This window comes from Lichenostomus cassidix, chromosome 2 (assembly GCF_008360975.1).
Source record: "Lichenostomus cassidix isolate B80296 chromosome 2, HeHo_3.0, whole genome shotgun sequence".
Taxonomy (NCBI): domain Eukaryota; kingdom Metazoa; phylum Chordata; class Aves; order Passeriformes; family Meliphagidae; genus Lichenostomus; species Lichenostomus cassidix.
In genome coordinates, this window is record NC_139482.1 from 42947584 (window position 1) to 42960113 (window position 12530).

The following is a 12530-nucleotide window of genomic DNA, read 5'->3' on the forward strand; positions in this document are numbered from 1 at the left end:
TGAGCAACCTGATCTAGCTGAAGGCGTCTTTTCCCGTAGCAGGGGGTTTGGAACTAGATTATCTTCAAGGTCTCTTTCCAACCCAGGTGATTCTATGATCCCATGACCTCGGGGCTGAGACAGGGGCCGAGCCACGCTCTGCTCCCCGCTCTTCCTGCCGCCTCTTCTCTCCCCGCTCTCCCCCGCAGCAGCCCCTTCCCCTCCCAGCCGTGCCGCTACCTGTGTCCGGGAGCCGGAGCCGGAGCCGGAGCCGCCCAGAGGCGCCCGCCGAGCCGGGCCAGCCGTGCCCAGCCCGCCATGCCGCCACCCCGGCGGAGCCTCCGCCGCCTTCCGGCCCCGCGCGTCCGCCGCTGGAACCCTTCCGTGCTGCCCGAACGGAGAGTTCCGGCCCGCGGGCGCCGAGCTGCACAGGCTACAGAAAAACTCCCGAATCGCCTCAACGTCGTGGGCTGCAGCACCCGTGGCCGATGGAGCTACTCTGACCCGGGGGAATATCTCACCCAAGGGCGAGGACGTGCAGAAATAGCCATGGGCACTCTTTACCCCCCGCAGCCCTTCCCTCCCTGCCATCGCTGCTCTGCCTGCGCTCCAGCCGCGAGCTAGCGAAACTCAACACAAAACTGTCCAGAACGGGGAAATGCCAGCGGCAGGTGGGGTTTATCGCTGGCAAGCACCACTTGGGCGCACAGGGTTGCGGGACGATGGGCTCAAAGCCTTCCTGCGGGTGCTGAGCAGATGCCTTCAGGGGTGCGGTGGTGTGTGGGGAAGAAGCGACTCTGCTGTGTCAAACTTCACGGGCTGCGGGAGGAACCACTTCAGGGCTTTTCTCACAGGGAAATCAGTGACAGGACGAGAGGAAACTGCGTCTGGTTGTGGGAGAGGAAGTTTAGATCGGATATTGGGGGAAATTTCTTCACGAAAAGGGTGGTTAAGCATTGAACAAGCTGCCCAGGGAAAGTCGTGGCATCACCGTCCCCGCATGTGGTCAATAAACCGCGTAGATGTGGCACTTAGGGACATGGCTTAGTGATGGCCCCGGCAGTGCTGGGGTAATGGGTGGACTTGATATCTTAGAGACCTTTCCCAGCCTGAATGACCCCATTATTCTGTGTTCAGGTGTTCCGAGGGAGTGGCTGGGCCCTGCGGGAGCGGGAAGGCAGCGTGTATGCAAAGTACATTTAGTGGTGTAGCCAGGAGAAGTCAAAGTGGGTGGGTCAGGCAGAGGGTTCTGGGCAGCCTGGCACAGCGATGGTACCTCTGACACTCTGGCTTCAGTGAGGTCTGCCTTTCATCAGTATTCACAATTAACTCACCTTTTTTTTCTTTCCTGAGCAGGGAACCAGCACAGCTGAGAATGTGCTAGTTGGGATAACAATGTGATATGAACCCAAGATTCCCTTTTGGTTTTGGTAGAAATCTCTTTTTATAAAGACACGTGAGCTTTCAGCATTGTCAGCTGGAATCTGTCCTTTCTTATTACCCTACTACTGTGGTACATGTGTGTGTGGGGATGTTGCACTCGAGTCTTGTAACTGGGCAGTTTTACTGTTCACACGCAAAACTGTGATACAGAAAATTACAAGTAGCTTTCACACACACTCCTTGTGCCTTACTCCTTGTCCTTTTAAGAAGTAGCCACATAGTGTGTTGAGAAATGCATCTCCCAAGTTTACAGTCCAACTGACTGAATTCCCTCTCTTGTTAGGCATCTTTGCTATCAGTGATCGCTGCATCTTTTTGCTCTCTCCCTGGCATCAAGAACAGCAACAGGGATGTTGCTAAATTTCATACAGATGTGTTTTCTAATGGGGTCCATTGGTAGCTTATGCAGCTGCTCTGACCTCTATACCAGGAGGAAGAAGAAGTCTAAAAATGATAAAGGTGTCGTGTCCCAACTTCTGAGTGCTGTGGCAACCCTACAGTAATGCTAACTCTACCAAAGTGCCCAGGAAGTAGCAAAATTCTATTTGCCTCCTTTTTAAAGATGTGGAACCAAGGCACATAGCAAGATCAAGTGACTTGCCAAGCCGTGACTGATGTTCCAAGCCAGAGAAGAGGACTCCCTTGATCCTAGCAAGCCTTGTAGCCACAGTATGATGCTTTTCTCATGTAGCATCCTGCACAGCTGAGGTGATAAAGGATTTCATGCACCAGTAACTTGGAGTAATATATGGGGCCACACATTTTTGAGAGAAAAGTTTTAGTGCTGTTCTTTTCTCCTTTTTATCATGATACAAAAATCAACCTTTTTTTTTTTTTTTTTTTTTTAAAGTACATGCAGCTTTTCATGGTGCTGAAGAGGCATGAACTTGTCAGGTTTCTGTGTGTAAGGGGGAGTGGGTGTAGCAAGATGGCTGCAACTTTGAATGCAATCAGATGGAAAATTGCCTGCTCTAATCAGTGGGACAAGAATTCAAATGCCCCCTGAACACAGCAGTAAAAGGCTTTCTGCACAGTAGTGGAAATGGCTAGCAATTTTTTTTTGTAGCAAAGGAAGGGAAACGAAGAACGCCCATTACAAAATAATCTTTCCCACCAGTCTGCTGCCTTGGGTAATCCTCAGAATAGCAGAAAGTGGATACACCACTTTTGAACTGGCAGCCTTCACAGGAGAGAGGTCACCTGGGTTTCACCTGATCAGTTTGGAGGATTTCCCCAACTTTGCAAAGAAATTGGAAAAAACAAAAAAGCGGGGGTGGGAGTGCAGCCAACTGATGGTTTGCAGTGAATGCTGCAAGCAAACATGCAGGTGGGCTGATTATTATCACTCATGTAGCTCTCTAATTGCTGAAATTGTCTCTGGTATAGTGCAGCTCCTCAGCTGAGGACTGCAGGTACAAGTAAGACATATGTGTGAAGGAGGACAGGCTGTACTATAAGCTGTATTTTTCTCGTGACAAAATGGCACTTCCTGTTAAAAAAGTGAAAACAACCTGAGAAGCATAAATCTATCGTAGGAATCTTCCAGCTCAACCTTCCCATTAAAAAAAAAAGAAAAAAAAAGGTGACTATAAATGTAGCAATGCTTTGTGAGTGAAATGTCTATGCTACTCAGGAGTAGAGGGAGTTTGTCAAGTAACTCCTTCATGCCAGAAAGACTGCACATAGGTTAAGATTTACATAGCAGGTGTGACTGCAAAACCCATAATCCCAGGTGAGGAACGTCAATCTGAGCAATGAGTTAAGTTCTTTCTGGGAGTCAGCTGTGACCTGTGTTAGCAGCCATGAGCCAGAGTGAAGGAGGGAGCTCCGTTCAACTCACCAGCAAAGACCTTAGGACTTTACAGTAATGGGGCTCACTTAAGCCCCATGCTGTTCTATCACAATATTTGGTGTGTGGGTGAACCCAAGGGATGCAGTTGAGTATTGCAGAGCTGCAGGTTTTTTTTCAAGCAATCTGGACAGAACTGGTGTGGCTAGCACAGGTCTTTCCCGTGAGAACACTCTTCTGTGTTTTATAAACAAAGATAAAGTTTGGATGTTTTGAAACAGTGTCTCGAGATTTGGACAGTTCAGGCCTGGCCAGTCAGGCCTAGGGGGAGGTTTCTGACTGACCAATCTGGGCGACCTCTGAAAAGTCTATATATATTGAAATCAAAATAATAAATTTCTTTTTTCTTGTCACACTGAGAACTTGGGTCTTTTTCTCTGCTAGCGGCTCTACAGCGACAAACTGGGGCCTTCCATCTGTGTGTTTGTTGGAATATCACCTTAGCAACCTGCAGCAAACCTTGGCTTAGACCACTGCTCCCCACCACCCACAGCAGGTCTCTAAAAGACCAAACTGTAAACCTTTTAGCTGTCATCAGTTATGTACCTTTGATATTTGGAGACTAAGAGAAAAGATATTTTAAAGCAATACTATTATTATGATTTGATTTTCCTTTCATAGCTGTAGACTCTTTAATAAAAAAAGTAGAACACCACATTGTTCAGCAGGGTAAAATCTTCATATGGAAAGGTTTTACCTTACAGTAATAAGCACTTAGCAGTGTATTAGTGCTTTTTTCAAATCTCTTGTGGACTTATTTCCCCCACAAACTAAAAATACAATTCATCTCAGTATCTAGCTCAAGAATTATAGATGTTAATGTATTTTGGGCTAAGAGGGATTATGAATCTCTTTGAGTTTTTTTGAACTCTTTTGCATTTGGAATTGGATTTGAGATAAAAAGGAAGGTAGGGTTCTAGTTGGTGGAGAATATTTTAGATCATTGGTTATCTCAAAAAGACAAGACGTAATTTACTTTAAAGGAGTTATCAGAATTTAAAATGATCCACCAAAAGGCAGTAGAAGTTTAAATTTGCATTAAAAAATCTGCAGGAGAAATTGATGGCAGCTCAGCCTAAAGGCAGAATGGCCTTTCTGAAACCCTAAGTAGATAAAACAGGAGAAAAATATCCCATTTCAGAGATATATTCATATACTTAATGATGTTACCCTGCACAAAGTCCATAATGTTTTATTGCAGGGAGTAGCTTGGAGCAATGAAAATAACATTCAGAGCCTCATTAGAAAGCCTTTACCATATGGTCAGTTTTGTCTTCTGTGCATCCTACACCAACTCACCACACTATTACGTGTTTGTTTTACATGCTGAGAACTGTATAGACTGAAGGAGATTTGCAATTGATTTTTCAATACCATGAAGGTGTCTCCAAATACTTCAGGGCTGCTACAGAATTGCTGACCTGTATCAACCACTGATAATGATTTGTTTTTAAATAGACAGCATTTATAATCAGGGTTGTGTGAAGTGAACAGAAAGATCTGCAGCAGCTGGGGTTCTAGAGACACTTCTATAGACCACCTCCACACGTGAAAATGACTGATGGTTTATATAGGTCAGCACACAATAACCTGTTGAGCTCTGCATTTTATGTCATGGTGCATTATAGAAGCCCCTTGTAGCACCTCTGGTAATGAAGTGCTGTAACTGCCTGATTCTATGTAACCATAAACACTTAAAAAATCAGTTAGTCAAAGATCGTATGCACCAGAAGAACAATTTATCTGATTCCTAATTTTTCTTGCTGAAAGCTTACTTTTATTCAGTCTGGCAAATGATAAAGAAAAGGCTTAACTTCTCCTCAGCTGTACATTACATCCCTAAATGCAAGTCCCAGCGTAATGTAATATTCCTTACATGGCAAGAGCACCATCATGCCTCTGAGGAAGGATCTCAAATCACTTTTCAAATATTAAAATTCCCCAGTACTATTGTGAGATATTTATGATACATGACAGTGACCTTCATTTTACCTATGAGGAATCAGAGGTGCAGAAAATTTTAAAAACTTGGCCAAGAAAACAAAATGGGATACTGGAGGAGGAAAGAATACAAGTCATTGATCTTTTTAGTCCTGTGCTTTAACAGCTAGAAAACGCTCCTTCTGAGAATAGGGAAGGAAAGAAAATAGGGGGGAAGTGGGAATAAGAAACTTGAGGTGTTGTATGTAAGAATTAAGATTCATTGGCAGAGTGGGGTATGACATGTAAAGGGAGATCACAGTGGCTTCCAGATGAAATACACCCACAGAGGGAGAGATGTGCAGCCTGACAGGGTAAGCTCTCAAATGAAGTGTCAGCCCTTACATGGAAATGTGGATTTGAGATCTATCAGTTTGGACATCTCCAGACAATTTATACCCATGACCAAGTAATACTGGCTGCTGCTCAGTGTCTGATCAGGTGAAGAAACCTCTACAAGCAAATCTCTCCAAGTGTGAATGATGGTGCTGCAGGATAGAGATGGGGCAGAACTGAATGTGCTGGCGAGACAGCCCCTTGCATCTTGGCTTCATAGCATCACTGCCTTCATTTAAGAGTACAAAATCATAAAACTGATCCCACGGAAGTTACTTCTAAAGGAGAATCAGGGAGCTACACTACTACATTACCTGCAAACTCATTTAAAAATATGTATTTCTAACCCAAAATCTCTTGCTTACAGGGCAGAGTTTCCAAAATATTTAGCACTGGCCCAAAACAGCTTCTTCTGGAACTAACAAGAATGTTTTCAATTCAGTGGGAGCACAACTTGTCCAAAGCTGTGCCTTTAGGACAATCCCACATAAATTATTTTTTGTCAGATTTTCTCCTTAGTTTCTTACAAGTCACATCCTTCGTTATTGTTTTTTAGCAAAAGAAGCAGCCAAAATTCAAACACAAAAAATAACATTGATCTAGTTTCTTCATTTATATACATAAATATTTCAATGGAATGTGCAATCCATCACCATTCTGTTCTTGTGTGTACTGGTTCTTTTTGTTTTTTTTTTTAAAGGTGGCTTCAAGATTCTTTGGGTGAAAAAACAGTTCTTTTATCACACACAGGTGATCTGTGTGAGGATAAAGTTACAAATCACTGCTTGTCACAAAGTCAGGCTGAGCAAAATTTCTTTTGGAAAATGTGCCACACAGAGTTGCTGCTGCATGTAAGATTAAAAAACACAAATGAAACAAAGTAAGAATTCCCAAACATTAGAGATTATAAATATGGATAGCCAAAAAAATCCTGTTCAAAAGCCAGCCACACTGGATTAAGTAGGCATATATTAAGATGTGCAGTCTTGTTAGACCATGCTCTCCAAGCCAGATTTGTTTACAGTTAGGGTCTGAACACTTTGTAAGAGCTGGATGTGTCAGGTTTTTGCAAAATTACTACTCAGGCCACAGACTGAGTGGGCTTGTTTGGCTGCCCATGTTATAAGGTGCTAATGTTAGAAATGCCCATGCTTCATGTCAGATATCTCTTGAATCACTTTATTACCTTTTCTTTGGAATATGGAAGTTGAAAGCAGGCAGCCTTGTGGCAGAGAGAGAAATAAAGACAACTGCAAAACTGTGTTGTTTTTATTTTAAACATGCAAAATACAGTTCATGCATCTGCCATTTTGAAAAATCTCTCAGTTCATAGCAGATTAAACCAAAGACATTTTGGCTATCAACTCTCAATAAATATTTCAAAATGCTTTACAGTGTAAATATAAGAAATTTAGCAAAATTTCAACAAACCTGTATAAAAACCAGATACAGATAACTTTTTATTTCAAGGCAACATGCTGTAATGTAAAGAGTTCACCTCTTTTTCTGGATTTTTTTTTCTCATAAAAAGTTTTCAACAATACAACTGCTTAACAGATTTAAGCCTTTAGGCTACACATGCAAAAAAAAAAAAAGAAAAGGTTATTTTAGTTAAAAATCACCAAAACGTGCTATTTTTTTGTTTCATTTTTTAAATACAGTAGTTGTAGACAGTAGCATTTTTCTTTTTAAATTTTGTAAACGAGTGCAGGCAGGTTCATGGAGCTAGTGTCCTGGAAGACTCGTATTCTGACATACATTTTGGTTTTATCCCTTTGCCATTGTAATAGTCCACGACTTGGTTTGGAACTTCAGCCAAAACACTTTTTGCTAGAGCAGCTGGGGATGCCTGCAGGAAATGGTAGAAAACACAAGCATTAACGTGGCTCCCTGCTAGAAGTCCTGTCCGAGGGTTTTAGAGGCATTGGTGCCAGGAGATCAAGGGAGGAAGTATGGTACAGAAATGGAAGGCAAAAAAGACTCAAAGTGAATCACACTATTGGTGGAAAATTGTTTTATGAGTCAGTTTAGGTATGAAGCTGTAGCTACCTAAAGGTACACTAAAGCCAAAAGTGCTCTGCATTACTTCAGGTCCATTTGGACTATTATAAGTTCAGGGTAACTGAACTTCCCTGCACTCTGGGAGAGCACCACATCACAATAAAAAGCTGCAGACTTCATTCATCAGTGTTCAGCAAGGAACCCTGCAGAGCTTAAAGCTGAACGTGAATGGACAACACTGTGAAAAGGAGGCCTTCATCACCATTCTTTAGTGGTTGGGGAATTTTTAATTGAATAAAAAATACTTTAAAAATTTTTGAATTAAACCATGGTTACAAGAAAGCTTCAACCCTAGGCTTGCTGGAGGCTTTAAAGCACTTCCTGCAAGGTGAAAATGGCAGGTGTCAACCAGACTTAAGAAGTGATGACCCTGAAAGGTAGAGATGGATGTAGAGATGGCCACTGGCTTTCAGCCCAGGCAGGAAGGAGGGTTCCTCTTCAGTGCAGTGAGAAACTCTGCCCTCCATTGCCAACAACATAGAGTTGCTGCCTCACACCCTGACAATGCTTCATCTTAAGTACAGGGGCCTGCGGATGTTTTGTGGGCAACCACTACCTCCGTGTGCTGCATGGATACTCCTTAGCCCCTGAATTCAGCAGTGGCAAAACTGGACTGCTGTTCTCCCTTGCACCCTCTTGCCCTATGTAATGGATTTCCTTGTTTCTATGTGTTTGGGTAGATGTGGTTCCTCTGGAGCCAGCCTGTTTGGCCATGTTGCCTTTGAATCCACTACAAAAATGCAAATACGTAAATGTCATTTTGAGAGGTTTAAATTGATGTGTTTGTCTGCAGAGAGCGCAGACTGCAGCTCAGATGATGCATGGGAGCTCAACCAGTGGCTGGATCACATTTCTTCTGCACACCAAGTACTTTTTCCCAAATTAATGAACACTTTCCTCCTCACTGTCTGTTGTGTTATCAGCCAAGTTTCAAAACTACCATGTCACAAGGCAGTTGTATTGACTGTTTATTGACCTACTCTGTTTTGTGGGCTGGCATCCTTATTCTTACAGTCTTAAAATTAGATTTACACAGAACGTAAATGGTAAACTATTTGTAGGCATGCTAAATCAAGAGTGCAGAAAGCCCCAGGCTATCAGAAATTCCAGTATCAAATGTTGTATTACTGCAAATACAAAGATAATACTAGCAAAATCAGAAACAGAAGTTTTCTTGGTTTGGGTTGGTGTTTTTTTTTTTTTTCTTTTAATGTGTGTTTTTGTATTTTGACTCACGTATGGGATTAGTAATAAATAAAATGAACTGCTATTTCCCTACTGTGATATCTATACCAAAATATTTGTGCAGGCAAAAAAACCTGGATCATTTCTGCATGAACAAGCTGGCAAAGCATAGAGCATACTTTGTGTGAAAGTGCAGCAGCTGATCTCAGGTGTTACACAGTAACAAAACCCATTAATTTTAATTCTGAAAAGTGAAATGCATGGTTTTTCAGAGTTGCCCTATTCTAGCCTAAACCTGTTCTATAGAATCACTGAATTACTAGTATTGGAAGGGACCTTAAAGTTCATCAAATTCCAACTAAAATAATCAGAAAATACCCCTTGGAATCACACAAATGGCTGATTTATACAATGCTATTGAAAATTCCACTTCTCTCCTCTGACACCACATCCATTCCTCCTGAACGAGGGGTCAGCCTTTCAGAACAGGCTCTGTCAGGACTCAGGTGCACAGCTGAATCACTGCCACTTGAGGAGTCCTCAGCTGAAAAGCCTTTGGTTGAGGTTTAAGCTAAAACATTTGCTGTGCCCTCAGGCTCACAGGCAATATGTGGCTTCGCACAGAGTTGCTCTGGGGTAGCTGCCTTGACTGTGTGCTTCAGTCTGAGCATGGGCAACTGTTGCTTTATTGAGTTTCATCATGCCAGTGATGTCTCTTGGTCTTGGGGCTCTTTCTAGCAGGGAACATCCCAAAAATAGGGTTGAGGCTGGTTTCCTCTCTGATGATTTGGACCACCTGTACCTTACATACTTTTTGTGGTGGTAAAGCACTCTCACTTCTAGATCAGATGGTACAAAGCAGCATTTGGTAAGTGAGAATTACACAGTAATTTCTAAGATAAAACGCAGACACAGTTCATTGGTGTTGTGTAAGGATTACATTTGCTGGGTCTTTAACACAGATGGGACATTAAATTAATGTTTTACTGTAATATCTCCTCCAGTGCTCAAGGAGCATCCTATCTTAAAGAGCGTCCTAGCAATAAGCACCTCAAGATGAGTAGTTCTCAACTGATAGGTAATACACAACAATCAGATCAGTCAGCAGCAGGATAATAATCCCCTATGATTCCATAATTGTTGTGTTTTACAAATGACTGTTGCTTCAATTGTATAGCTTCACAATGCTTAACCTTTAATTACAATGCATAGTGCAAAACTTCGCTCCTTGCACTGATTACGAGCTGTGCTTTCCACACTCCCTTTGTGATGTATGTGTTATTGAGTCACAGCTGTTAACCTTTCTGATTAAATACAATGCAGAATGGAATACAATCTACCTGTGGCATCAGATTTGTGCCCAGTAAATATATCATACATCCCAAAGGCAGAGAATTTCATCTCTTAAAATATGACTGTGAATGGATAGAGGCAGGTGATTTTCTTCAACTACATTCCAGTGACAGAACATCACTGTTCTTCAGTTTCAGGTCAAGGACACTCACATTACTGGGGTGGTGATGATTACAGAGAGAAAAAAAAATCACTTGGGTTCAGGGAAAATATGTTTCCTTTGTTTGTTATGTTCCCCTTTGGCAAATGGCACGTCACCCACTATTTAATGGGACATTTAAGTGTTAATGGTTACCTTGATTTTATCAAGCCTGTACAAGTATACGATTTTCCAAGAGTCACTACAGTTGCTATTATTATTTCGATGGCTTCAAAGATACTCCTTAACAAGAGGGAAAAGGGCTTAGGTGTTTTACTGAAGTACTTCTGATACACTGTATCATGTAGGAGATTAAACTGCTGTAATTGAGCCTGCTGTCTAGACTGAGTCTTAAGCCAATAAAACATTGAAGTGGGTAGGAGATTTTAGGTATGTGAACAACTAATTGAAATGTGTTAAATGCCTGTATGAGTGCTGTGCAGGCTCAGAACCTTCTCTGAAGTCAAGCTTTTAAAATAAAAGGGATTTGTTCTATAGGTTATTTGTACAACTTCCTTTCCCCACCCACCCTTCTATTTTCTCACAGGGGAAGGTTTTGAACTGATTATTTTTGATCTCTTTGGATAGATATGAGATTTTGAGTTCCAAACTGACCTGAGAATAAAAGTAATGAAAAAAATATTGCTTGGGTTGACTCCAAGGGAATTTTGGTTTACTCTTTCAGCAAAACAAAAAATAAATGCTCACACATAACATTTACTTCTCTCCTTCTGTCATTAGTAGAGATAATATGGATGTAGGAATAAATGCTTGATTTATTGAAAAAAACTATAAACCTTACACAATTTGATTAGTAATCTTTCTAAAAAGGTGCTTAAACTTTTTTTCCTACTTAATAAATTAACACAAGGTACATTGACAAAAGGAATGGGGTTTCTACCTAAATATATATTTTGCTTAAAGCTGTCAAAAGTAATATGCTGATGTACATAAATTCTTGTGCTTAGTCAGAACAGATCTGACAAAAATCTCCCAAATGTGTTAAATCTGCATTTCCTTTGTGGGAAAAAATACATTTGAATCAAAACATCACACTAATTTCTCCCATGAAAACTTATATCACTAGTTGATGCATGGTCTTTTGTTTGTGCTAAGTAAGCAGGGTAGCTGTGAATGTCACTTTGTTGAGAGAGAGAGATTATTTGGGATATGACAATAAAGAAATTCAACCAGAAGTGGCTATTTTTATGAGCACTCATCCATTACACTGACATTTGTTGAAAAGCTGAAAGATCACAATAAAGAGACTAAATATCAGGTTGCATAAGATATATTGACTTTTCTGATAGAGCATATACAAATCCATCTCTATACCTATATTATCTTTGCTACTAAAAGAGGGAGAAAAATATTACTATTTAACAAGAAAAATATATTACGATTGCTTTCCTCTCCCAGTACTAGGGAAGTTAATCTAAATCAGCTAAAAAGAATATATGTTTGTCATTTGACCAGTGTTAACAATAACAATGCCACAGATTCAGTCACAAGTTAACACCAGGAGGACAATATATTTAGAGCCCAGAACTGCAACTGTCAGCATTAATCTATTCAATCCAGGATGATTTTAGCTTTATTATAAAATACAAAGTGAAACTAAAAATAATAAATGTAGCTGGCTTTGCCAGCTCTTTGCAGAAACATGTTTTCACCTAATTAAAAGTAGCTTTCCCACTAGCCCATAAATAGCTCAACTCTGGACGATTTACAATAGACTACAGTGCAGCACTTGTGATTGTCTGCTGAAGGAATCACAAGCTATGAGCTGGTTGTTATCATACTTTGTTCCAGCAGGTAGGTGACTCTGTGCCACTGTCTGCACAGAAATGTGTGAGTCTACAACTCAGTAGTCAATCTGCAGCTATTTGGCATGGTGTCACCAAACTAAAAGCATAAGGTGAGTTTTCCCTCCTGTGTGCATCCACTGTTTACATAAAGGCAGAGGGAAGAGAGAAACATTTGTTTCTCTTGGTCTTCAGTAGAGTTTGTGAAAGTAATAAGTGTATCTAGATCTAAGACAAATATGGCAAAATTGTATTTTGAAGTGAGAAAATGGAACAGCTCTTGCAAAGAGGAAAAATGAAGGCATTTTGGAAGTAGCAAACAGAAAAAAAAAGCTCACGGTGACAAAAAGCCCAAAAAAACTAAAGAAATGTAAGCATTTCTTGCATGTGAACTCATATG

At 41.1% G+C, this 12530-nt stretch overlaps 2 protein-coding genes across 4 annotated transcripts in view; both read right to left on the reverse strand.

The window, feature by feature from the left end:
• The window catches only part of MRPL3 (mitochondrial ribosomal protein L3), a 28542-nt gene extending 28197 nt beyond the window's left edge, over positions 1–345 (reverse strand). The window contains exon 1 of the mRNA XM_085051257.1: positions 220–345. Within this exon, the coding sequence (XP_084907383.1) occupies positions 220–299 (80 nt within the window). The 5' untranslated portion in view covers positions 300–345. The remainder of the gene's footprint in view (positions 1–219) is intronic.
• Positions 346–7280: 6935 nt separating this feature from the next.
• Positions 7281–12530, reverse strand: part of CPNE4 (copine 4) — a 239332-nt gene continuing 234082 nt past the window's right edge. For all 3 annotated transcript variants that reach the window (XM_085051259.1, XM_085051260.1, XM_085051258.1), the window contains one exon: positions 7281–7436. In XM_085051259.1, coding sequence (XP_084907385.1) covers positions 7305–7436 — 132 coding nt within the window. In that variant the 3' untranslated portion in view covers positions 7281–7304. The remainder of the gene's footprint in view (positions 7437–12530) is intronic.